Source organism: Aedes albopictus, chromosome 3 (assembly GCF_035046485.1).
Source record: "Aedes albopictus strain Foshan chromosome 3, AalbF5, whole genome shotgun sequence".
Taxonomy (NCBI): Eukaryota; Metazoa; Arthropoda; class Insecta; order Diptera; family Culicidae; genus Aedes; species Aedes albopictus.
The window spans coordinates 48,356,557-48,384,500 of NC_085138.1; the positions used below are offsets into that span (position 1 = coordinate 48,356,557).

The 27,944-nt window shown below is 37.5% G+C and overlaps 1 protein-coding gene across 2 annotated transcripts in view; it reads left to right on the forward strand.

Annotated features, from left to right (window-relative positions):
- Nucleotides 1-27,944, forward strand: part of LOC109405826 (adenylate cyclase type 6) — a 626,637-nt gene that overhangs the window by 220,832 nt on the left and 377,861 nt on the right. For both annotated transcript variants that reach the window (XM_062855487.1, XM_062855488.1), the window contains exons 4-5: nucleotides 5,531-5,792; nucleotides 26,361-26,666. In XM_062855487.1, the coding sequence (XP_062711471.1) occupies nucleotides 5,664-5,792; nucleotides 26,361-26,666 (435 nt within the window). In that variant the 5' untranslated portion in view covers nucleotides 5,531-5,663. The remainder of the gene's footprint in view (nucleotides 1-5,530; nucleotides 5,793-26,360; nucleotides 26,667-27,944) is intronic.

Below are 27,944 nucleotides of genomic sequence, written 5' to 3' on the forward strand. Positions count from 1 at the left end.
GAGGAACCAAACCTCCGAAGACCGCAAAGCGATGCGACAGTCGTGAAAAAAGTTATTAAGCCTTACCCAATTGATAAAATGACGAGATTTTATTGTTTATTGTTATTCCTTACATGTTAAACAGCGTTGGCATGCCATTTGGTTTTCAGTTAATAACTTTTTCGACATGCCTTAGATCGCTTTGCAGTCTTCGGAGGGTTTGTTCCTCGTAAAATTTCCAACAGAAATCATTCATCGATATATTTTTAAGAGTTAAGGGGCAACCTGTGGCGATTTTTCTTTGAAAAAGTGATTTTCCCCATAGTAAATCGTATGTAAACTTAAAACGGCTGGCGCTAAAATATAGTTTCTCCGATCGAGCTGAAATTTTGCACAGTTGATATGGGGCCAAAATGGAACTCAAAAAGTGTACAGGAGTAAAATGTTTTTTTGTGTCCCACGCTAATATACATATGTTTTATTGGAACATAACAACATGACCGGTAAAAAATTGAAAACAGTAATGAGATGTATATTGAAAATAGAACAATTTTAAAAAAATCATAAAATAAATGAAATCGCTATAATTTTTTCTCTTGTTGGTAATTTCAAGTTAGGTCAAACGTTTTTAGGAGTCCATTATTCAAATCATAAAGGGTCAAAAATTTCAGGATAATTATGTCTTTTTCTATGTAGAATCTTCCCGACTAGAAAAATATATCAAGTTTATAACACATTGTGTTATGATGATATGAAATTTTTCTATAACTTTTTTTGTTATAAGCTAGATGCAGGATGATGTAAAAATAACTAAAACTGAAACAAAAAGTACACTGGTCTAATCAAAATGATAACTTATTTTGTTATGATCAGAACAAAATTATAACACAATATGATTTAAATTTTAGCTTCAAGAAAACTAGTTTCTGTCATATTTTGATACAATTCTATAAAATGAAGTTCTTGTTGTCAAAGAACCAGAACTTAATTATTTCACAATGAGTTATTGAACAATATTTATAACATAATATGATACAATTGAGCTATAATAATGATGTCAAACATGATTATATCACAATGAGTTATACATATCATGGTTTGTTATAATTATGTTATATTTTTTCTAGTCGGGGTTCTTTTCCATGCGTGCTCACTTCTAACAGAAAAATACAAAAATAAGAAACGAAACCAACAGTGTTTCAATCCTTTGTTTTACGTTGGATGAAAATGGGAGCCATATGCTTAATAAGGGAACCAATACCCTATATGTGATACATTACATTAGCTTTGGGTAAATCTGGCTGAGACATCGATTTCTGGGAATCGAATGGAATCGGATCAGCAGAATCGATTCACCGATTTGATCGGATGCTTTGAATCAACGTTTTCACATCGATTCGATATTATAAAATATTATAAAACTATAAACGATGGATTGTCTCAGAATCCCGAGAAGCTTTCCTTTGGGATCCTCCCAAAAATTTTAAAATTCTGTAGAAGAATTATCTCAGAATTCTAAGATGAACTCTCCCAGAATCCTGTGAGGAATTCCAAGAGCGTTTCTTCCACATTCTTCTAGAATACTGAGAGAGATTCTCACAAAATATTTTCGGAATTCTAAGATGAATTCCCCAAGAATCTTAAAAGATATGACCCAGAATCCTGAAAAGGGTAGCTAAAACCCTTGAAAGGATTACTCCACAATCCTGAGAAAGGTTCCCTCAAAATACTGGACGCATCTTGAGAAGGATTCTCTGGATTTCTGAGAGGTATTCCCACATAAAACAGAAAAATTCCCGCATACCTGAAACCCATTCCCCCAGAATATTTGAAACGGCTCCCCCAAACTTCTGAAAGGGTTCGTCCCAGAACTCTGAGAGTGATTCCTCTAGAATACTTTAAATTATTACACCAGAATCTCAAGAGAATCTTCCCATAATCTGGTCTGGGATTTTCCATGATTACTAAGAGGGACTCCCCCTGAATCCTGGAAGGGATTTCTGGGAGCAACTGCTCTGGAATACAGAAACAGAATTCTACTGCACACTTAGAAATTCTGAAATTTGCACGAAACGGAATCACTAAAGAACGTAAACGTTTTCAAGATTGAATCATAAATTGGACTGAATTTTACGCGCATCATGTAAATGCTGATTGGTTGCGTTAGATGCCAACAAATTCGTTTCACCAGAAACGTAGAATCAGTATCACGTTCATTAGCCACCTTTTAACTCGTTGAAATAGCCGAGAGGTAAGAGATGTGGCTCACGATCAGCAGATCCGGTGTTCGAATCCCATGCATGGCATAATTTTGCTTTTCTATTTTTATCTGTAAAATCGGTTCTAGCGATTGCTAGACGCTAAGAAAAATTAAGTTTTATTGTGGAGTGTCTTGAAAGACGTAAATTTACATGTTTAAACCTCTAAAGTTGTGTTTTTGAAGATGCTCGTATATGTCAGGTTCAGGACACTTAAAATTACATGATATTTTCTAGGTGTGTGGGATTCTCGTAGAACGCTGAGAAGGATTTCTTCCGAACCCTAAGAGGAATCACAAAATCTATGCGAGGGATTCTCCAAAATCCAAATTTCTCTAGAGAAATCATCAATAATTCTAATGGAAAGCACCCTAGAATCTTGAAAAATATAGCCAGAGAATCCCAAGTTCCCAATTTTGTAGAAGACTCAAGAAATGAAAAAAAAAAAAATCCCGTCGTAAAGTTATGATGAAATGTATGATTTCTAAGGGTCATGCACATGTATGTCGCAATATGTCTCGTAAAGTATGAGGTTTAGCATTATGATGTCTTTGACAAAGATGTTCAATATTGCATTTTGCACAACTTTGACAAAGACATCAAACGTTTCTCTGCATTAAAAAAAATTGTTTTATCTCACTTATGGGTGGACTGATCATCCAGCTCTTCATGTCAAAATATGCGCTTTGTCTTATGTAGAAACTTCTCCGAAGAAACTATATAGCAAAAATCAACGGTTGAAAAGTTATTAAAAAAGCGCACGAGTTCGGCAAAGTAAAACACTGTGCACTCTTCTAATCAAGATAAAAACCAGTTTTGTTATAATCAGATCAACATTTTTACAAAATGTGATAATAATGTTAGCTTCAAGATTACTCGTTTCTATCAAAATGTGATATAATTTTGTAACACTATTATCCAAATGTTAAAGAATCAAAACTAAATTATATTACAATGAGTTATCAAACAACATTTGTAACATGATGTGATATAATTGAGTTATAGTATTTCAAAATCACCAAGGATGTTGAACATGATTATATCACAAAGTGCTATAAATATCATGTGTTGGGGCAGGTTCGAGATTTCGGGTGGAATTCCACAGGTTGATAATCGGATTTTGGCTGTAGAGTAGCTTTATGCTGTGCGGGTGGTGGTGGTATAGGATTTTGAGTGACATTGCGTTCCACAAAGCTCACGTTGTTTCGGCTAACTGCCACTAGGAGAACTTCTTCTTCGAAATGGAAACTTCTGGCACTCTAGCAATAACTTTATTCACTTGGAACTTAGATTTTGGCACAATTTAAGGAGTAGTTTATTTCTTGCGAGTTCAACTTAGACTAATTTTATTTTATAATTTATGATCTAATGAAACCTAACTGCCTACTACTTACAGCATTTTAATTTCATGCTGTTTATTCCTAGCACTACTACCACCATCTAGCACTCTCTTGCAGTACTAGAGCAAGGTGGGTTCGGCGCGAGCCTATAGAAATATATTGGGAACTAGTTGGGAACAAACATCATGGTTTGTTTTAATTATGTTATATTTTTGTTATAATTTGCTAGTCGGGTTTATAATTACGTGCAGAATAGCTCGATCTTTTCCAAATTTTGACCACTGATACACAACTGATCAAATTACAGTGTAAATTTGAAATTATTTGATGCACTTTTCGAAAAGTTAGAGCTAGTTGAATATTTTTTGCATTTTGCCTGTCCCGATCATTTTGTCTATCCCCTGTATTAGAATTAGAAAAGAATACATTGAGGCGCTGTACAAAGTGTAAGTATAGCTTCCAATTGGAATCGCTCACTCAGTGATTGAAGAATAAAAAAAAACCCTGATCATAGGGTAATTCATGTATTTTGGACAGGCTGAGGACAACGTTAGAAAAATCGTCCCCTAGCTTCCTTAGAAAGGAATTGATTATTTTGCAAAGTTACTATTACGCTTATAATATGATTGTATTTTGCGTTCCTGGTGATAAAAAGCTTAACGAACGCATTTTAATCTGAGAAAATCACAATTTCCAATCTCCTGTTAGAGTTGCATTTTGGACACCGAAAATATGTTTTGGACACCCTCAGGTATATATAATTTGGACAGGGCAATTATCTCCATGTTACGCCATGAATACTGCTAAATCATGAAAGTAGCATAAATTAACAAATATTTTCTTGTGAATAATCAAATTTCTCCGCTTAACAGGCATCTATTTTGATAACTATTGCAGTTTTTGTTAAAATCGAGAAAATATCGCCAGAACCACATAATACGCCTCCAAGTATGCAATCGCACAGCATCCCCATGTAGACCGTCAGATGACCAACATATATTTACAGTAGAAAACTTGTAATGTATTTTGGACACCACTTATTTTAGGCGTTCTAGATGAATGTTAAGAGATTGGCTGCCTAATGCTTCTTTATTGAACAGTTTTCATTGCAATAAGGCTTCTAAATTTCTTACAATTATTAATTCAATGATTTTGAGGTGAATATTGTATGTGACTGTGAAGTGTATGTCGTCTTGCATACCTGTGCATTTGAGGGGTTTTAGTGAAACATTTTACATTTTCGATAATTTTGAAGAAAATTCTTAATTGTTAAGCGTATTTTCAACGTAAGTCATCAGAATAGGGTCTGTTTGATCCAATAATCGATATTAAGAAGCATCAACTTTTATTAGCTCTCCGGAACAAGACATACATCGCAGTGCATGTCCAAATTATATACATGTCCAAATTATATTTTTTACCCTAGTATCCAACGATTGTGAAATAATAATTGAAAAACAAAAAAAAAACTAGAACTAATTCAAAGATCTTTTTTAAAATTTCATTTTTGTATTTTTATTTTGCCCTTTATTTTGCTGACGTGATGAAATAGATACGTTAAAATTTCCACAAACATCTCACTTGCTGTATAGTTTCTACTTACTCATACTTTCAAAGACCGAATTCGTGGAAAAGTACTCGCCCTGTTGGCTTTAATACCACAACTAAGGTTTCCCGTCGGATTTGAAGTTCAATTCCCTCTTGGACATCCATTAGCTAACATTTCTTTCAACCCCTTTTCGGGCTTCTTATCCGGCGGTTTCTCAACATTCCTGCCAGATCAGATAAACGATTTCAAATTAATTTACGTCAAACTAAGACTACCCTCCGCCATTCAGACATTCTTTCTTCGTCCTTGCCAAGCGAGGGCCCAGAAAACCCGATGATGCTAATTCTGTGATAACCGTCATTTCTCATTCGGGTTCTTGTCTTGTCTTCCCTCTCTTCTTCTAGGAAACGTCCACAACCAACGCTGGTGCAACCATCGGGAACGACGACCAGACTTTAAGCATAGCGCCGACCCACTGACTGGCTAGGAGCCCTACAGGAAAGTGGTAGCGAGGAGTGGTGTGAGTGAGAAAGAGCCATGACATCGCCCCTGCCACTGCTGCGCTCGTTCTCGACCGAAAACCAGAACCGAGACTGGTGCAAGCGATTCTCGCTGCGAGTCAACCGGAAGGCCGCCAACAACGCCACCACCGCCGATGGAAAGCTGGTAAGTGAGTTACCACCACCGCACATATTACTCGGAAGCGCCGGGTTCCGGGTACCGTCGATATGGCTTGTGTGTACTAGGGAATGCAACGTTATGTTGCTAGGTACCGTGGAACGGGGTGGCTGCATACGATGAACCTAAAATGAAGAAATGAAATGAAGTGAAATGACAAAACAGATAAGATAATGCGTGAAATAAGATTATTTCACTTCTGAAATGAAAAAAAAATAGTATAAATACGGTAATAAATAAGAAACTGAATAAAAAAATAATAAAATAAAAAAGGACTAAATAAGAAACGAAATAAGAAATGCAATTATACATGAAAAAGAAAGGAATCAAATAAGAAATGACATAAGGGAGGAAACAAGAAATGTAATAAGACATGAAATAGAATATAAAATGATAATGAAATGAAATTAGAAACGAAACAAAAGATGAAATATGTGTTTTATTTTAAATATGATAGAAAATTTATTTGCTTGAGTAATATGGAACGAACAAATATCCATCTTTGAGATGAACTTTAAGTTCGAAAACTATTTACGAAAAAATAAACCTGTTGGCCTAAAATTTTAATACAAAAGGAAATAAAAAAAGTAGAAATCAATGTCACCCCCTCTTTTGGTGCCCTATTGGTTGCTAGATGCTCTACTCTGCACCAGTGCAAGGTAAAAGCAGCATATTACCCATGTGCCTGTGCATGGATGATGGTGTGAATTGCATTTTCGCTTTCGGTGAAAAGCGTTCGGCCTTGCACGTTGCCGTTCTCGCTTTTATGTGGCTTATTTGGTTGGTTGGTTAGTTGGCTGGTGCGAATTTAAGTTCTGGGTTCAAATTTATTGGGGTTGTTTATTGGGCCGTCCGGCTGATCTGCTGGAGCTTCGTGTATCATGTCAGCCAGTCAGCCAGCCAGCTAGGTAACGAATGAATTTCCTGTGAAGCTGATGGTAGGAAATTTAATGCAATTTGATAATTATCGTGTTGTGGCAATTATTACCTTGCAACTATGTATACAGTCTTTCCATAGAAAACCGATACAGTGAACTTGAAATTGTCATGATATTTGGTGGTTTAATAATTATTGTTCGTCGAAAGTTATAACACCTGTAATTTTTGTTTCATCACGTTGGAAAGAGGTCCCGACTAGAAAAATATATCAAGTTTATAACACATTGTGTTATGATGTTATGAAATTTTTCCATAACTCATTATGTTATAAACTAGATGCAGGATGATGTTAAAATAACTAAAATCGTAACAAAAAGTACACCGGTCTAATCAAAATAATAACCTATTATGTTATAATCAGATCAAAATTCTAACACAATATAATATAAATTTTAGCTTCATGAAAACTAGTTTCTATCATATTTTGATACAATTGTGTAAAATGATGTTCTGAATGTCAAGGAATCAAAACTAAATTATTTCACAATGAGTTATTGAACAACGTTTATAACACAATATGATACAATTGAGTTATAATATTTTTAAACACCAAAGATGTTAAACATGATTATATCACAATGAGTTATACATATCATGGTTTGTTATAATTATGTTATATTTTTGTTAGAATCTTCTAGTCGGGGTAGGACTTGGAATTGAGAATTTTTTTATCTATTAATTCATCCGGAAATTCTGGTTGAAATTCATCCAAAGTTTTTTACAGGTAAACTTTCATATTTCCTCTAAGAATACCTTAAGGAATGTCTTAGTTATTTCTTCAGAAATTTCTCTGGAGAGAGAGCTTCTTAAGAATTTTTTTTAGAGATTTCTCCAGCAACTGCTTTAATGACTCCTGGAGGGATTTACTTGGACAAGTTTTGAGGACTTCTTTCGAAAAATTTTCAAATATCCTTCAGGACTGAAAAATTTACTTTTAAACTTCTTTTAGGGGTTAGCCTAGGCATTACTTAAGAAATGACTGCAGGGATTTCTGTCAACAAATCTCTTCAAAAATTGTACAAGAAATTCTTCTAAGAACGGCAAAAGGTTATTGCAACCACAACAAATTGCAAATGCTCCATAGAAAACCAAAAAGCGCTCCATCAAGAATGAACATATGTTCCATGAAAATTTGCAATGCTACCCATAAATAATTGAAAACGTTCCATACTTTATAAAAAATGTACAGGTAAAACATAAAATTTTCTCATTAAAAGTGAAACTTTGCACCAATAAATAATACTGAAATGCTCCATAATAAAATAAACTTTTTGAAAACTGCATCGAATATTCTCAAATTTTTACTGTAAGTGCATCAACTAGTTGTGTATCAGTGGTCCAAATTTGGAAAAGATCGGGTTATTCTCCACGAAGTTAAAAAGGTAAAATTATTTGAAAGTCAACTTTGAACTGTTATATCTCCGTATTCAATGAACTGATTTCAATGAATTTTTTACCAGTCACGACTTATTTAATGAACTCCAAAAAAACGTTTGACTTCACTTGAAATTTTTAACAAGAGAAAAAGTTATAGCGATTTAATTTATTTCACGATTTTTAAGTAAATTGATCTATTTTTAATATGCATCCCATTACTTTCGCCATTTATTGTCGTCGGCTATGTTGTTACTTTCCTTCAAAACATATTTATAAATAAGTCATTTAGAGGGAATTTAAATGAACTATAATTTGCATCTTGAATTTTGAAACGATGTTGAAGTTTTGGATAATTTGGTGTTTTATTAGAAAAATGATCTAACCGTTATAATTTTCTTTCATGTTAAGAATTTTAAGTTAAGTCAAAAGTTTTTCATTGCTCATTATGTAAGTCATAATTGGTCCAAATTTTATTTCATTCGGTTCATTGAATCCGGAGATATAACAGCTCAAAGTAGGCTATCGGATACATATACCTTTTTCTTAGAATCTTTATAACTTTGTGCAAAACAGTCCGATCTTTTCCAAAATTTTACCACCAACACACAACTAAATGATCAACTTACTGTAAAAATTTGAGAATATTTGAGGCACTTTTCGAAAAGTTACCGCTACTTGAAAATTTTTTGAGAGGTGAAAATTTTGCCTGTCTCGATCATTTTGTCTATCCCCTGTACGTTGATCCTCCTCCAAATAGATATAGAAACCAATTTTGAAAATATTACTGCTTAAAAAAAATAACAATGTGGATATGCATCCAGTTTTAAAGTTGACATTATGTGGTTTTCTCAAAAACTCACCCAGAATTTTTTCTAAGGGTTTCTTCAGGAAATTCTGCAGAAGGTCTTTCAGGAATTTTCCCTGGAATTATTCCCTCAGAAACTTTTACTGACATTTTTCAATGAATCCCTCTAGGTATAGGTCTAGAGGTACCTAAAGGAGTTTTGCCAGGTATTTCCCAATTTCTTCCGCCAACAATTCCTTCGAAAAATTGGTTCAGTACTTTTTGTGCAAACATAAATTACTGCCGGAACCTCTGATGTAACCCCAGGAGATATTTCTAACAGAATGACAGAAGAAATTCCGAAAAAAATCTTTGTAACGCAGCAATTTTTAAAATTATTTAACTTTTTAAGATATCCTTTGTTGAAATTTCTGAAAAAAATGCATTAAGTACTGAATGGGCGATATTTCTGAAGGGATTCCTGGAAAAAAATCGGAAAGAATTCGTGAAGAAAAGCCTGAAAGAATGCCTGAAGAAAAGAAAAATCTTTGTAACGCAGCAATTTTTAAAATTATTTAACTTTTTAAGATATCCTTTGTTGAAATTTCTGAAAAAAAAATGCATTAAGTACTGAATGGGCGCTATTTCTGAAGGGATTCCTGGAAAAAAATCGGAAAGAATTCGTGAAGAAAAGCCTGAAAGAATGCCTGAAGAAATTTTTGAATAAATCTCCGGTTAAATTGCTGTGGAAGTTCTTGGAAGAATTCTTGAAGGGTGTTTAGGGGGAAGTTCTCAACAAAATTTTCTAGAGGAATACCTGGAGAAACTCTTTGGGAAACCTTTTGTGGGATTCTTAGAAGAGTTTTTTTTAAGAAACTTTTAGAAGAACTCCTGAAGAAACCCTGTAATAAAGTACCTAGAGAATTTTCTAAAAGAATTTCAAGATGAATCCGTGGACGCGTTTCTGAGGGAATCCCTGTAAAAATATCTAGATAAACACCTAGATAGACTTCTAGGAATATGAGTAATAAGTGAAGAAATTTCTGTAGAAATTCCTGAGGACATGATGGAGAAAATTCTGAATTAATTTCTTGAAAAATCCAAGTAGCAATTCCAGAAAGTATCCTCTGATAAAATCCTGGACCACTATCTGGGGAAATACATGAAGGAGAGCTCGGAGGAGCTTGTGTGACAATCTTTATATGAAAGTTATAATGTAAGAATGTTTTGGGGATTTCTGAATGAATTTCTGAAGTAATTTCTGAAGACTTTCCTGCGGGAATTTGCAATAGTATTCCTGTAGATATTCCCGAAGAAATATCTGATGGGGTTGTAAAAACTACATGCATGAATTCCTGAAGGAATTTTTAGAAAATTTTCTGAAGAAACCAATGGAAAAATTTCTAAAAAAAATCTTGAAAGAATTTCAAGATTTGATTTTTTTTAATTTGAAGGAAATCTTGGAGAATTTGCTGAATGTATCAATTGAAGACTTCCTAAAGGAATTCATGAAAAACTTTTAAAAGGAATTCTTCTAAAAATTTCTGATGAAGTTCTTAAGGGATTATCTGAAGCATGGAATTACTTCCAGACTTTCAACAGGCGCTTTTCAAAAAAAGCTAGGGTTTCTTCAGATATTTTCTAGAAATTCTTGAGTGTCCACTACCAGGGGGCTCAACAATGAGTCTTTTGGTGTGGGGGAGAGCGGAGGGTCACTTCTTCTTTATATTAAAAAAATATGAAAAAAAAATAAAAAAAATCCTTTAAGAATATTTTCAGTGATTAATTGAGACAATGCTCCATTTTTGTCATCGGAAGATTCTCCAGGAGATCTTCCAGAGATTTCTTCTGAAAATCCTGAAATGATTACTTGTTGATTTCCTTCTACAATTTCTACAAGAATTGATCCGGTAATTCTTTGTGCAATTTCTATATAAATTTCCGGGAAAATCACTGCAGGACTATCTTAAAGAATTACTGAAGGAACTCTTGAAGAATTCGCAGGAGTAATTTACAAAACAAAACTTCGTAATGCAGTATTTTTTGGAGACATTTATGAAATTTCAAATTATAAAACTTTTGAATAAATCTCTTGTTATTATTCCTGAAGAAATTCTTGGAATACTTAAGAAGTCTCTATTTCTGAAGCGATTTCTGAAAAAAAAAAAAAATCAAAAGTAATCCGTAAAGAACATCCAGAACGAATTACTATTGAAATTCTTTTAGGCATTCTTGAAATAATTGAAAATATCTGAAGGGATCCCAGCGGAATGAGGAAATTCTAAAGAAATTCCTGGAGAAACTCTTTGGGAAACCATTGGAGGATTTCCTGAAACAGTTTATTGTTAAACTTTTGAAAGGACTCCTGCAGAAGTTCAAATTAATATACATGGAGATATTCTTGAAAAATTGTTAAAGGAATCCGCTGACGTATTTTTGAAGGGATCCCTGTAGAAATATCCAGTAAAAAGCTTAGATTAACTTCTAGGAAGATTTCAGAAAAATCTGTTCAGAAATGTGTAATGGAATCCTGTAGAAATACCAGGAAAAAAATTCTGTAGAAATTTCTGTGTGAATTCCTAAAATTATCTGTGTGGAAATTCCTTGGATGAAATCCTGGATAAATTTCTGGGGAAGAAAACCCCAGAGAAACTCCTGAAGCAGTATTTGTATGAATTTCAGCAGGAATCTCTGGATAAATTGTTACTCAAAGTTAGAATGCAAGAGTCTCCGGGGGAATTCCAGCTGAATTTTTTTTTTGGATGGATCCCTGAAAAAAATCCTGGAGACATTCCTGCGGGAGTTTCCAACGCTGTTCTTGCAGAAATTACTGTAAAAATCTGTGGAGAAGTTCGTGAAAAAAATACGTGAATTATTATTTTTTATCTGTATTAACTAGATTTTGCGAGTTTGTCGGGAGTGGGATTCGATCCCAGGTCCTCGGCGTGATAGTCAAGTGTTCTTACCATCACACCAGGTCCGCTCCACAATACTTGAATTAATTTCTGATGTAATTTTTAGAATATTTTCTGAAGAAACTTATGGGACAATTTCTGAAGAAAGCCTTAAATGTTTTCAAATGAAAAAATCCCTGGAAAAATGTTTGAAGGAATCCTTTGAGGATTTTCCAAAAAAAGTCCATGGAAAACATCCCAAAGAAATTCTGGTAATAATTTGTGATGTAGTTCTTTAGTGAAAATCTGAAGCAAACCGTGGAAAAAATCCTATCGGCATTTCCTAAGATTTTGTGAGGATGTGTCCATTTTAGAATTTCTCAAGGAATCCAATAAATGAATTTCACAACAAATCCTTGGGGAATCAAGAATTCCTTGAGATATTTCTTCAGAGATTCCTGTAGAAATTCCTACAATGTTTTTTAATAGCTTCTACGGGTCCGTCTTGGAATTCAGACATTTCTGCTGGAATTGTTTTTGATATACCACCTGGAATTTATTCAGAAGTTCTTCCAGAAAGTGCACAAAAAATACTGGCAGAAATATTGAAAGAATCCCAGAAGATATGAAATACAATCCATGGAGGATTATCCGAAAGAGCAGAATTTCTCGATGATATTTTGGAATGATTCCAAAATATCATCCTGTAACAGTTTCTGAAATTATCGCTAGAGAAATTCCTGAAAGAATGTTGCAGAAATCACTGCACAAATTGCAAGCAAATGTACTGGTGGAATTCTTGAAGAAATCCCTCAACACGTTTCTGAGGGATCCCTGGAGGATTTTCTGAAAGAATCCGTGGAAGAGCTCCTGGAGATACCTCTGCAGGAATTCTTAGAGGAAAATCTTATTCAACTCTTATCTTATACATCTTATACACTAAGTACACAAACATCCCTGCAGTATTATCTGAAGGAATTTTGGAAAGAAAATCAGCAGATAGAAAACACAAATCCTACAGGAACTCTTCCTTGAAGCAATTTTGAAAGAATGCCTGAAAGAACCCTCTACAGGAAATCATAGAACAATTTCTTGGAAAATTCCTCAAAAATGGCTGGGCTTTCTGAATGATTCTCTGAAAGAATCTTCGAATTTGTGTGAATAAATCCCCTGGAATTGATGTTTTGAAAAATTCTTTGGATGAATTTTAGGGAAAACTCACTGCAAAAATTTTTGGGAGAATTTTTTTAGATATCCCCAGACGCATTTCTCGGGAAATCGTAAAGAAAAAATCGTGGAAAAAATTCTTCAGCAATGTTTAAAGAATAACATGAAGAAACACATACACGAACTCTGAAGAAATCTGTAACCGTTCAAGAATATTCACGAGGTTTTTGAAACAAGATGGCTTAAGCGCCACTCCCGAAACTCGAGAGACCACCTGTCGTTTTGACTTTGCCCGACTTTGAAGACTTTTCCCTCAGGGGACTCGTGAACGGCTTCACTATTATCCAACGAACCCGGAAATACGCCACCTTACCCTGCCCACTTACGATGGAGAAAACCCCGACCTAAGCTCTTTCGATTCGTACGCTTGGGATGGAAGGTGGAAGTTTAGAGGGTCAATTTACCTCAATCGTAACGATATAAATTACTGTGAAAAAGATGAATTTCAGTTCAACTATTCAAAACGGATTTATTCTAAAATTGCTAACTTGAATTCATAAATTATTTTGAACAAACTGATTCGGGTTGGACCTTTTATTTACAAACGTTTACGGGTTGGGAAAAATGGAAACAATCATGGCCATGAAACAAGGTTTCCACGTACCTGCGCAGGTTTTGTTACCCTGAAGCGTTGTCTCGATGTCTTCCGACGACGAACGTTTCCGGCCCTTGCCGGAGCTGGACGAGGGATGTCTGTTGTTGCGTTCGATCCCTGTAGCAATGGCGATGACGTTGCTTGGCCGCTGACGCTGTAGTGATGGCGGCAGCGATGGACACTAGAGCTCGGGAGTATGGCCGAAATATCGGTGCGGAGGAGGTGGAGGCTGGACGGAAGGCTTCCGATTTATCGATTCCTCGAGAGCTTTCGCTGCGACGGATTGTCGAGCTTCCCGGGTTATAACCGTCTCCTCGGGACAAAGAGCCAACGTACCCTTCGTACGGCTTCTCCTTGTGGGTTCCACCGTACGCGATGAAATGAAACCCCTCGCCTTCGGATAAGGTCCGGTCCCACGCACGACACTTGGCTACGTACGTGGACCGTGCTCTCGGTACTCTGTCCACCTGGGGGTTGTAGCGTGAGGTAGACTTTGACGACGGCTATTGGCGACCGCCGGAGAACTTCGTTCGTGATCTAACGAACTTCACCTCGCTCCGTTTAGCTACCTCGAAAGGCGGGCCTTTGCGGATTCCCGAGCTCAAGAATGTCTGTCCGAGTACCTCGGACGAGAAGGGCGCCAGGGACGCCTCGGGTAACCCCTAATTGACTCCGCTTGTCACACTAATTCGCTGATTCCAGCCCGTACAATAAAAAGCGCCTTGGCGCTGGAAATAGTCCAACGCGAACAGTATCAATTAATCACTAGTCAAAAATTGCTTAAAACACTATATTTACCTTTTTATGTACAAATCCACACTAAGTGTAGAAGAAACGCAGAATAACCACGGTCTCACCGACCGGAAAAACACGTACAATTTTACTAAATTAACACAAAGATACAAAAAAACCGTTTTAAACACTTCAAACGAATTCACTTTTCTACCTAAAATTACCTTCGGTACGCAAACGAAGGGCACAAACTAATCAAAAAGTACTTCACTTTTCGAAACTTAAAAACCGCGATTACTTCCACACACCAGCCTTATGATGAACGAAATGATCGAGCTTTGGTCAATTTCCCCTTAAATAAACTTCTTAAACAATCCTCTATTATTCGAATAATCGCGCCAACGAAGAATTCGAATGGCGATCTAAATTATTGGCGCATTCCTAGGTTCGTCAAGATGGTTTACAAGAGTTATGTATATTTAGGAGCCATCACTGCACTCACTACGTCATTTTTATAGCAGCTGGTTTAGCCGAGACACAAACCAACATACACGTATAGCTCTAGTTTCTAATTCAAACGAGCAAAGTCAAGACGAATTTGAATGTCGAATCTAATCTAAACAATTTAAATTATAGCGATAATTATTTTATGGCATATTTCTGTAAATGAATTCAAAGCGTGATTTTACTTAAAAAGAGAAAAACGTCAAAGCGTTTTTCAATGCAGTTCATTAATTACTGAAACAAAATATTTACCAAAACTAACCCTAAAACAAAAACAATTTTGCTTAAAAAAAAATAAAAAACGTCAAAACGTTACATCACACCACCCAGTTTTATGAAAATTTGATCAGAAAACTGATCAAATTTTCATAACTCAAAAATAAAAAAAAATATCTCCGTAAACGAGGAAAAAAAATAAACATTCTTCAGCAGTTTCATCAGCTAAATCAAAACACAATTGCATGGTTTATTTTTCGTTGATAGAAATAGTGCTTGTGCAAAGCAGAACTAACGACTAGCTAACGAACGCTGTTCGTCTCCATCTCTAGTCATTCACAACTCACCGCGGTTGATCGCTACATCAAACATTCATTGACACCTCCGCAATCAACCTGCAACATAAACGGAATAGACAGATTCATCAGAATAAAACACTTTCTGACCTTATCTCTGTCCCTTCTATTACAACTCCGTTAAACAACGGAAATAAAACAAATCATTTACATCAGAAACTTTTCTGACGACAAAATTTGTTTTGCAACGCATTACACAACCCTATTTTTATCAGTTCGAAAAAAAAATACCCATGCAGCATAAACCAACTGACAGCATACCTAAAACATCGCACTGTCAACGCGCGACGCGCGAAACATCGCACTGTCATCTGTCAACTGACGGAATGGAGCGAAACCGAAACGGAAACGACTGCGAATCAATGTTTACTTTTACCCCGAACGGTTCGGTCAAAACGCGGCGCGAGTGAGAAAAAAAAAAGTGAAAAATGCACTTTAACACGCCGGAATTATTGAACGGGGGGAGTATTCGATAAATATTCCCCCTTTTCATTTGAATTAAGTGCTTTTTGTGTTCTTTCAGGTTTTCAGCGAGGGATTTTCATACGCACCACGGCAACCGGACAAGACGCAACAACAGGGCGCATCCCGGTGCCCATTTCGACGTGCTGCCCCGGAACGTGTCCACAGCAACCACAAACGAAGAAACAAAACGCCCCCGGAACAACCCACCGAGCAACCGAATCGCCTGAAAAACGCCCCCGGAGTCCTGGTACGGAACGCGACGGACCCAGAAAACATCCTGCGAGTGCGAGTGTGTCGTCATAACCTCAAATGCGAGGCATTCCCGAGGAGTGTACCCAGGTAGTGCGAGACGTGGATGTCGCGATGCAACATCCCGTGTTCCCACTCTCGCACTCCTGTTTTGGTACCAGACGCGGCCCGAATACACGACGACGACGACGACCCTTCCCTCGTGTGACACCGACGGCGACCCCCATCGTATGACGACAACCAACGAGCTGCCGATCATCGGGATTCTTCAATTATAAAACCGTGAGTAGGTAGATAAGATAATTTTAAGTACTAAACACTAACATAGAGTTTAAGTAGCTTTGAACTATTGTCAGGCTAGGTCATTTTGTAAACTAATATTAGATTTAGTTCTTTGCGCTAACTTCCATCATTTTTGATGTGTTTTGTTGGTGTGAAACGACAGTTTCACATGGTACATTTTCCAATTGGAAAATGTCATAGCTTGTTTACTCAATATACTAAAATTTCTTTAAAAAATTGGCATGAAATATGCCTAATGGATTACCATTCAGGTCTTCCAATTCATAACTATCTCCTAGTACTTTTTTTACTATTGCGGGCACAAATTTGGCCCCTAATTTTGCGCAATAGCCTTTGGCTTTATCAGATAGTAGTGTGTTGCGTTTAAGTAGCTTCTCTCCTATTTCGTAAGTTGGTGCGTTCTTATTTGATCTTAAATTGTAATATTTACATTGCTTTTGATAAGCCTCTACTAAGTTCTTACGGACTTGTTGAAACAACTCCTCCTTTTCGTCAATTGTCATATTATTGTCCTTACTTTTATCATTAGTAACCCTCATTTTCTCATACTCCTTCCCATTTGACACTTGATTCCTTCCAAATGTAAGAAAATACGGTGTGTATTTTGTTGATTCGTGGACTGAAGTACGAATCGCGTTGGCAATTTGCTGTATGTTATCTGACCAATTGCGGTGATTACCTTTAATAGTTGCCCTTATGGCAGTTGTAATCACTCTATTCACCCTTTCGGTGTTGTTCACCTGTGGGTGGTATGATGGAGTCAGCCAATGCTTTACTCCATAATGTTGTAATAGGGCACCAAACTCTTTCGACGTGAATTGAGTGCCGTTATCGGTCAGGATCATTTCAGGCACACCAAACAATAAGAATACAGCCTGTTCTAAAAATTGCACCAAAGTAGTAGCGGTCGCTTGACGAAATGGTTGAACTAAAACAAATTTAGTGAAAACATCTGTCAGAACTAACAAACAAGTGTTTCTACCCTTGCCAGACGGCGGAAATGGCCCAACATAATCCAAAGTGATTAGTTGCCAAGGATAATCACAAAATTTCTTTTGTGATCCCATGGGTGGGGTAGGATTAACATTTGTTGCTTTTGATGTTTTGCATGGCACACAAGACCTGCAATACGCTTTTGTATCCGTGGCCATTCTCGGCCAATAAAATTTTTCTTTGGTCAATTTCCCTTTAAATAAACTTCTTAAACAATCCCCTATTATTCGAATAATCGCGCCAACGAAGAATTCGAATGGCGATCTAAATTATTGGCGCATTCCTAGGTTCGTCAAGATGGTTTACAAGAGTTATGTATATTTAGGAGCCATCACTGCACTCACTACGTCATTTTTATAGCAGCTGGTTTAGCCGAGACACAAACCAACATACACGTATAGCTCTAGTTTCTAATTCAAAAGGTCTCGCTAATAATTATTATATCATCGAGATATATGAATACTTTTGGCTCTAAGTCAAATCCAATGGCTCGATTCATCAGTCTCGTCATTGTAAACGGGGCATTTTTGAGACCGAATGGCACAACTTTGAATCTGAACAGACCTTTCGGAGTCCGAAAGGCTGTAAAATTTCGCGAATTTTCCTTTAGAGGTATTTGAAAATATGCGTCTTTCAAATCCACTACGCTAAAGAACTTGGCCTTCTGCAGGCGATGAAAAATCTCCGACATGTTACGCATAGGGTATGCGTCCTTCTTGGTGATCGTATTCACCCTCCGTGAATCAAGACAGACTCGTATTTTACCGTTTGCCTTCTTCACGGGTACTAAAGGATTCGAAAACTCTGTGACACATTCCTCAATGACATCTAATTCCTTCCAACGCTCAAGTTCTTTTTCAATTTTTTCCCATATATGTGGTGAATATCGATACATTGGCATTTCTCTCATCTTAGCTCCCTCTATCACTTCGATTTCATGTTCAATCAGCGAAGTTTTACCTAGTCGTCCTTGACTGGTGCAATCAAAACCACAAAGCACTTCCTGCAACTGAGTCCTTTGCTCTGGGGTTAGTTCATGCTCTGTCTCAATATTGTCAATAGCTTCTTGTGGATTCTGAGGCAACTCTAAGGTAGGAATATCCAATGTTTCGTCTTCCTCCGGTTGAGGCAACAAGGTGGGGTGCTCTTCTTCTGAAGATTTCATCAAATGAATGGAAAATTTTATTGGTTCTAACTCCGTTGCGAACTCTTCTTCAATTCTAAGATGATTGATCACAGGTCTCTCCTGAAGTTCCGAAGTCCACGTGAGTTCCAACTCTTCAATACGATTTTTAGAAGTAATCATTGGCCGAATTTGAAAGGCCTTCCAAAAATTCATGCCTAAAATCAGTGGTTTTTTAATCTCTGGTACAATAAGCGTTGGAACCACTCTCGTTTCAGTACCTAGTGTGTAAGGCACATTAACATAGCCTAGACATGTATGTTCTGTGTCATCGGCTGTACAAATCCTAACATTACATTTCAATATCTTGAAGCCGTGAGATTTCACAACATCAAGAGCGCTCATAACACTGAACCCTGCACCAGAATCCAATAAAGCTATGACTTCAGTTCCTAATATATTTACTCTAATGTGCGGACATGAACTAGGATTAATCCTTATTTCCAGAACAGAACTTTCAATTTGGCCTAATTCAGCTTCGGGAATTCGTTCAGACGGCGAGATGCTTGGATTCCCCTTCAAACATCCCGCAATTAGTTTGTTGAATTAAAATTTCGTTCTTTTCGCTGATTTAACGAAGAATGATCTCTATCGCAATTTCTGGCGGTTTTCCCTAAGTTTCCGCAGACATAACAAAATAATTGTTTCGGTTCCCTACATTCTCTAAAAATATGACCGACTTTCCTACAGTTCCAACATAATACAGACGAACTCCGTCTTAAATTTCTCTGTTGTGGGAAACTATCGATTGCTACCGATGGTTTCTGTTGATCCGAAGATTTTTGGGCAGGCTTAGATGAAGTCACGGGTTTTATGCTCCTTTGATTAGGCTTCAGTGTGTTTACTGGCACTTCATCTGGGCTCGAATAATCACTTTCGATTTCCAGATGATGAAGTTCGTTCCTATTACCCTGATTAGGCCTGTAAAAAGTTGGGTCATTTGCATCAATTTTATGATTGATATCGATTAGATCATCCAAATGGTCGATATCCAAAACTGAAAGTTTTGAGCGATAATGGGGACGCATGTTCTCCCATATTAACTCAAATAACGTTCTTGAAGAGAAGGGTTGCTGCAAGCATTGATTAAGTTTTTCAACTTCCGTCACATATGCTATGAAAGTCTCCCCCTTTCTTTGTTTCAATTCCCTTATCTGAGCTCTAATTCCTCGATCTCTATTTGGATTCCCATATCTGAAACGAATTTCATTTTCAAACCTTTTCCAACTGGTGAGACGTTCCTCTCTAGTAAACCACCAGTCATACGCTTCCCCTTTCAATCTACGGTGTATATTCATTAGTAATTCCTCCTTGGAAACCCCTTCATGTCGCGCTAATTTCTGGATTCGATTAAGAAAGTCTTCAACCTGAATGGATCTGCTATCGCCTGAGAAATTCAGATCCCAGTTTTCAACTCTCGACTTTCTGTACTGCCTTCTATTAAAATCCGATTCGGCAGAAGACGGGGATCTTCTACTATTTCTACTATGACGATGATCTCTTCTGTTCTTCTGCATCTCTAGTCTACTTTTCCTGTAACAATCGCTATCGTCCTCTGAGTCACTCTGTGCATACCTTCTTAGCCGATCCTTCGATCTCCTATTCTTAGGTCTTTCCGCGCTACTCTCAGAACTATACCGTTTGTGTCGCCTGTCTTCCCCTTTACTAGCTCTTCCTCTGCTAAATCGATCTTCTCTTTCTTGACTTACATTTCTTCGTGACCATCGGCTCTTATCGCACTCCGGCGGCCGTCTGTCACTCTCGCCTCTACCCTGTTTTCCTAATTTTTGAAGTGATTTTCGGTTCTTATTGCACTCCGGCGACCGTCTATCACTGCTTTCACTAGATTCCCTATACCTTGAACGAGATTTATGACTCTTATTACTCTTCGGTGGCCTTTCATCTACGTTCTGTATCTCACCGCATTTAGTTTTGGCCTCATCATACAACTTGTCCTGTTTCCACAGTATAAATTCTTTCCATTCCTTTTCTAACTCTTTTTGCTTTTCTAAAGCTCTGGCATCTTCCTTTCCTGTATCTTCATCTCCATTTTCATCTCCCTCTTTATCTTGACTGTTTATACTACTGCCTACCTTACTTCCAGATCCTCTTAGATGTTTCTCCGGAATAATCGGATCTTTGATCGTCTCATCTGCCTCCATAAAGATTTTCTGTTCAAAAGATTTTAAAATTTGCTCCGCCTGTCTACAAACCTCAATTTGCTCCCTAGCATCTTCCTCGTCCTCGACGACTGCACTATGAGCGCGGATCAGGCAATGTCGTAGCCTCGAAACTAACGCCCGATCAAACTTCCTATTCAATTCTAAAGATATTGCCTCAACCTTTCCATTGATATTAACGACTTCCTCCTTAAACAAATGCTTTCCTTTTCTTCCAACTCTTTCTACCTTCTCCTCTTTCATCAACCGACGCAAAAACCTTTGTTTATCTTCTAAAGTTTCCCTACGGTCTACTATCTGTCCTCGAAGTTTTAATTCAAAATCAACCTCGTCCGCCAGTAGATGTTCGGCTTCTGGTAATATATACGGACCACTCATTTTGAAGCTTTCCCAAAATAGAACCCAAATAAAATAAAACACAAATTCAAATATTCAATTCAAGATCAATCAATTATCCGCACCACTTCTAATTCAAAACTCCGTCGTAGAATACCAAATTCAATTCAACCTAACCTAACAAATTCAAATCACTTATACTCTAAAATAAACAAGAAAAAAAACCTAACCTAAAACCCGTTCACCATAAAATTCAAAATCCAATTAACTATAAAATTCAATATCGCTTAAATCAAAGAACCTAACCTACAAAATTCAAGTGAAAACAAACCGGAAATAATAATCAAAAATTCAAATATTAAGCTGCAAATTTATGTTTCAATTCAATTGATGTAACTGCTAAAAAAATTCGTAATACTTTGACGTTGGGCGCCAAATGTAACCGTTCAAGAATATTCACGAGGTTTTTGAAACAAGATGGCTTAAGCGCCACTCCCGAAACTCGAGAGACCACCTGTCGTTTTGACTTTGCCCGACTTTGAAGACTTTTCCCTCAGGGGACTCGTGAACGGCTTCACTATTATCCAACGAACCCGGAAATACGCCACCTTACCCTGCCCACTTACGATGGAGAAAACCCCGACCTAAGCTCTTTCGATTCGTACGCTTGGGATGGAAGGTGGAAGTTTAGAGGGTCAATTTACCTCAATCGTAACGATATAAATTACTGTGAAAAAGATGAATTTCAGTTCAACTATTCAAAACGGATTTATTCTAAAATTGCTAACTTGAATTCATAAATTATTTTGAACAAACTGATTCGGGTTGGACCTTTTATTTACAAACGTTTACGGGTTGGGAAAAATGGAAACAATCATGGCCATGAAACAAGGTTTCCACGTACCTGCGCAGGTTTTGTTACCCTGAAGCGTTGTCTCGATGTCTTCCGACGACGAACGTTTCCGGCCCTTGCCGGAGCTGGACGAGGGATGTCTGTTGTTGCGTTCGATCCCTGTAGCAATGGCGATGACGTTGCTTGGCCGCTGACGCTGTAGTGATGGCGGCAGCGATGGACACTAGAGCTCGGGAGTATGGCCGAAATATCGGTGCGGAGGAGGTGGAGGCTGGACGGAAGGCTTCCGATTTATCGATTCCTCGAGAGCTTTCGCTGCGACGGATTGTCGAGCTTCCCGGGTTATAACCGTCTCCTCGGGACAAAGAGCCAACGTACCCTTCGTACGGCTTCTCCTTGTGGGTTCCACCGTACGCGATGAAATGAAACCCCTCGCCTTCGGATAAGGTCCGGTCCCACGCACGACACTTGGCTACGTACGTGGACCGTGCTCTCGGTACTCTGTCCACCTGGGGGTTGTAGCGTGAGGTAGACTTTGACGACGGCTATTGGCGACCGCCGGAGAACTTCGTTCGTGATCTAACGAACTTCACCTCGCTCCGTTTAGCTACCTCGAAAGGCGGGCCTTTGCGGATTCCCGAGCTCAAGAATGTCTGTCCGAGTACCTCGGACGAGAAGGGCGCCAGGGACGCCTCGGGTAACCCCTAATTGACTCCGCTTGTCACACTAATTCGCTGATTCCAGCCCGTACAATAAAAAGCGCCTTGGCGCTGGAAATAGTCCAACGCGAACAGTATCAATTAATCACTAGTCAAAAATTGCTTAAAACACTATATTTACCTTTTTATGTACAAATCCACACTAAGTGTAGAAGAAACGCAGAATAACCACGGTCTCACCGACCGGAAAAACACGTACAATTTTACTAAATTAACACAAAGATACAAAAAAACCGTTTTAAACACTTCAAACGAATTCACTTTTCTACCTAAAATTACCTTCGGTACGCAAACGAAGGGCACAAACTAATCAAAAACTACTTCACTTTTCGAAACTTAAAAACCGCGATTACTTCCACACACCAGCCTTATGATGAACGAAATGATCGAGCTTTGGTCAATTTCCCCTTAAATAAACTTCTTAAACAATCCCCTATTATTCGAATAATCGCGCCAACGAAGAATTCGAATGGCGATCTAAATTATTGGCGCATTCCTAGGTTCGTCAAGATGGTTTACAAGAGTTATGTATATTTAGGAGCCATCACTGCACTCACTACGTCATTTTTATAGCAGCTGGTTTAGCCGAGACACAAACCAACATACACGTATAGCTCTAGTTTCTAATTCAAACGAGCAAAGTCAAGACGAATTTGAATGTCGAATCTAATCTAAACAATTTAAATTATAGCGATAATTATTTTATGGCATATTTCTGTAAATGAATTCAAAGCGTGATTTTACTTAAAAAGAGAAAAACGTCAAAGCGTTTTTCAATGCAGTTCATTAATTACTAAAACAAAATATTTACCAAAACTAACCCTAAAACAAAAACAATTTTGCTTAAAAAAAAATAAAAACGTCAAAACGTTACAAATCTTCGAGGGAATTTCCGAAGGAATCCCAGGAGGAATTTCTTAAGAAAACCGTGAATTAGTTTAAAGATGAGTCTTTTGAGAAATTTCATTAGAAAGTTCTGGAGAAGACCCGAATAAAATTTCTGAAAAAATTTCTGGAAGAATCCCTGGAGAAAATTCTGAAGAAGTACATGGGAAGGAAATTGTTTCAAAGAACTTTCAGGGGAATCTTTAGAATAATTCTAGCTGAACTCATGGAAGAAATTCCCGCAAGAACGCGATAATTATAGAAAAAAATAATGAAATAATAATTCATGGAAGGGTTTCTTCCGAAATAATTCTTAATTAGACGCAATATGGAAGGCGTTCTCATGCAAGCGTACCAGAGTATGGGGCAACGAAATTTGTTAAGCTTGATAAACCAGCTCTGATTTTACCATGACAGCACTGATCTCCAGTGATGGAAAACAGTGAGGAATGCAGCTGAGCAGACACAAACGCAAAGCTATCTTACTCGTGAACAACAGAAGCCTGAATATATTCGCACTTCCTTCACTCGCGAGCTAACGAAGCTGGTCGCACTCGTGATTGATTCGCGAAGCAGCTCTGAACATTTTTCAATTTTGTGAAAAAACGAATTTACACTGCCGACAGATCTACTTTTCAGGAACAATAAAGCACAAAACACTACTATCTGATGGATAATTAATTGTTTTGCTCTTAAAATCGCACTAAAATACAATTGCCGCATCTCCACTTGTTCTTCGCGAATAAAAGTTCATGAGTGTTTTTGTTTTGCTTCATACTCATGAAGCAAACGGGTGCGAATAAACTCACACAAGGCTTACTCTCGGCACCGTGAGTAAACCGTTTGTTGGTTTTTCACTCGCGAGTTGATTCACGATGAGAGTGTTTCCATCTCTGCTGATCTCTAAAGTATTTCTGAATTTCTGAAGCAAGCCTTGCCATTCGAAATCTTTATTTGAGAAACTCCTGGAAGAATTATTGAAACTGTTTCGAAAACAAAAAAAAAATCTGGTAGTTCTTCAGGAACTTCTCCAGAATTTCTTCGAGCAATTTCTTCAGAAAAAACTCCAGAATTCATTCCTTCTAGAAATACCTGAAGAGGATTTCCCAACACTTCCTGGATTCATTCATTCAGAGATTTCTTCCGAAAATTCAATTTTTTAAGATTTTCTTTTCAGTGATTCCTCTAAGAGTTATTATTATTATAAGCTTTATTAGGGAGATTTTCAGCCCGAAGCTGGTTCATCTCCACTTCAAGAGTATTTCCAGATTCCCCCAGAACTTTCCGCAGAGTAACCTTCAGGCATTACCTAAGAAATGGCTTTAGGGATTTCTTAAAGCACCCTTTTACTGATCCCTTCAGAAATTACACGAGCAATTCTCCTAAAAATACCTCCAGAATTATTTCCAGGAGTTCTTACAGGGATTCTTTTCGAAAATCCTCCAGAGATTCTTGCACAAATTCTTCGAATGTGCTCTTTAAGTAGTTCTCTCAGAAGCTTCTCCAGAAGTTACTCCAGGAGTTTCATCTGGAAATCATTTAAAAATGGAAATTTCATGGAATTACTTCCGAAACTGTTCCTGAAATATTTTATTTAATTCTAGAGGTACCGTTAGGAGTTCCTTCAGAGATTACTTCAGAAAATGCTTCGGGATTTTTCTTCCGGAGATTTCTCCAGGAGTTTTTTCTGAGATTCCTTCATCAAATTCCCAAGAGATTGCTTAAGCGATTCCTTCAAGAATTGGTCAGGTATTTTTTGGATATTTCTGGAAGAAATGCTAAAAAAGATCCCTCGAGATATATCTGAAAGAATTACTGAAGGAACATCTGTTGGATTTCTGACGGAATCATAGGAGCAATTTCATAAAGAATCTTTGTAATGCAGTTATTTTTGTGCGGATTTTCTAAGATATCAATGAAAACACTGTTAAAGACTAGGACAGGTTGAAGAAATTCCTTGCTGAAATTCCTGAAGCAATTCTTTAAATACTGAAAGGGTCTTTGGAGATATTTCTGAAGGAATCCCTGAAAGAAAAATCCAGAGGGAAGCCACAAAGAAAATCCTAAAAAGCATCCGTAAAGAATTTTTGAAAAAAAAAAATCCACTTGAATTCCCGTAGGAATCCTAGGAGATATTCTTGAAATTCTTGAAATTATTAAGAGTATCTGAAGGAATCTTCGGAAAATTACTGAACGAATCCCAGGTGAAATTAAAAAAAAACCTGGAGGAATAACTGGAGAAACTCATTGGTAAACTTTTGGTGCAATTCCAAAAAAAAAAGACAAAATTTTAAGAGGTATCCTTGTATACATTTTTGGGGAAGTGCATGAAAGAACCTTCGAAGGAACTGTTGAAGCAATCTCTGTATGAATTTCAACATGAATCTCAAATGGAATTCATCAATGAAAGAAATAATGCAAAAGTGTTTTGAGAAACTCCTGCATGGGTTTCTGGATGAATCCCTGGAAAATTCCTGGAGATATTCTTGCGGGAATTTCCGATAAAAGTTCTGTAGAAATTATTTAAAAGATCTCTGGAGCAATTTCTGTATTTTCTGGAAGATTTTCTGTATGGTTCCATGCAAAAATTTCTGTTTCCGATATGTTTCGCAGCTTGTTATGCTGATACGACGATATTGATAGATTCCAACTAACCTGGCCATAGCCAACTCTAGTTCAACAATCAATCACTCAATGATCCATCCTCCAGAGTCCTCAACCAACGACGTATTAACCTCACTTTCCTTCATCTTTCTTTCGCCGCAGGACTTTGCTACGCTGCGTAAAAACAAATTCGCCCGCCGTTGTTCGTCCCTGCGGCAGCAACCGACCGGAAGCGAGGTGCCTACAACAGCATCGAGCGTGACACTGGAACTGGAGAGTGCCAGCCCGGCCCAATCGATGACCATCCACCAGCCGAGTGCGATGGCCCCCACCAGCAATAGCAATAGCAACAGTAACAACAACAACAACAACAGTAGCAGCTCACCCAAGAAGCCCAAGTGGGAGGTGATTGAGCACTTCAAGAGCACCGGACGCGGCCAGGAGTCAATCAGCAGCAGCCTGATTGCGGTGAGTTACATATACTTATTATGATTGGGAATGTGGGGCAAAAGGTTCGGGGGATGCTTTTCCGATGATCGATGATCGTTTGAAATGATTGATTCTTAAACAAAAATAATATGGAACGAACTCACCAATTAGTATACATCCCTACGTCCATCAGAAAACATAACCGAAAATGGAACTTTGGCACATACTAAATCACACAAAAACCGCAAACCCAAATCTAAACTTAGAGCAGTCAAAGTTTTTGATTAAAAAGGTCATTATTTTCAAGCAAGTTAACATTCACCCCACCATTCCCTTATTGTTTACTCGGAACGGGATTTGCGGGCTGGACCACCAAAGTACTAGGAGCGGGTAAGCTGCTTATCGTATTCCCAGTATACACATTATTAACACTGGCCACGCACTTCAACCAGTAAACAGTAAGCGCCAAACGACCATAGGATAATCCGATTGATAGAGTGCGTGCCACAGAGTTCATCCTGCTTGCTTGCTTACTGGCAGGCTGTCTACAGAGATCATTGCAGGGAGGTTGACTGGTTCTCCTCCTCTCTTTCTATTTTCCCCACACAATTCGGGGCCATCTGTCTCTCATGGGAAAACGGGAAAAGCTGACCGGGGATAAATTGATGAATGAATTCCCGGAACGCTAGTGAATGAAACGCTGCTGTGACGTGAATTTTTCGGTGCTGATTTGAAGGGATGTTTTCGGGAAGCGTTTCATAGGACAAATGATGATTGAATGGTTGTTGGCTGGGATTGATATTTGTTGGTTTAGGTAACTGCACAAGAGCAGAATAAACTTATACTCTGGGGATGAGTACAGGTGATGGGAGATCGATCATTATTGTTGGTTGATTTTACAAAAACATGTTATAAAGGAATTCTTTGAATTATGGTATAACATCGAACTGTTCCAATTTAATTTTACGAGTTGTTGGTGAAACTAGATACATTTCCTCATTTCTGGTTTTTGATAAATATTTCATCCCAAATAAATCAAATCGGTTTCCAAACACATAGGGTAATTTTCCAATTATTGCACAGCTAAAAATTTGCCAATTATTGCACACTCCATTAGAATAACATGGAGTGTGCAACAAAAGTCGAGTTTTTAGCCGTGCAACAATTGGAAAATTACCGTACCTATAAAGTATTTTCACAAATGTTTCTTGGTGAAAAATGTTCTTGAGTTTGACAAAAAAAAATTTATACGAAATTTAGGATAAATGGTCTCAGGAAAACTGATAAACATTTTCCACCAGAAAAAAAAAAACAGAA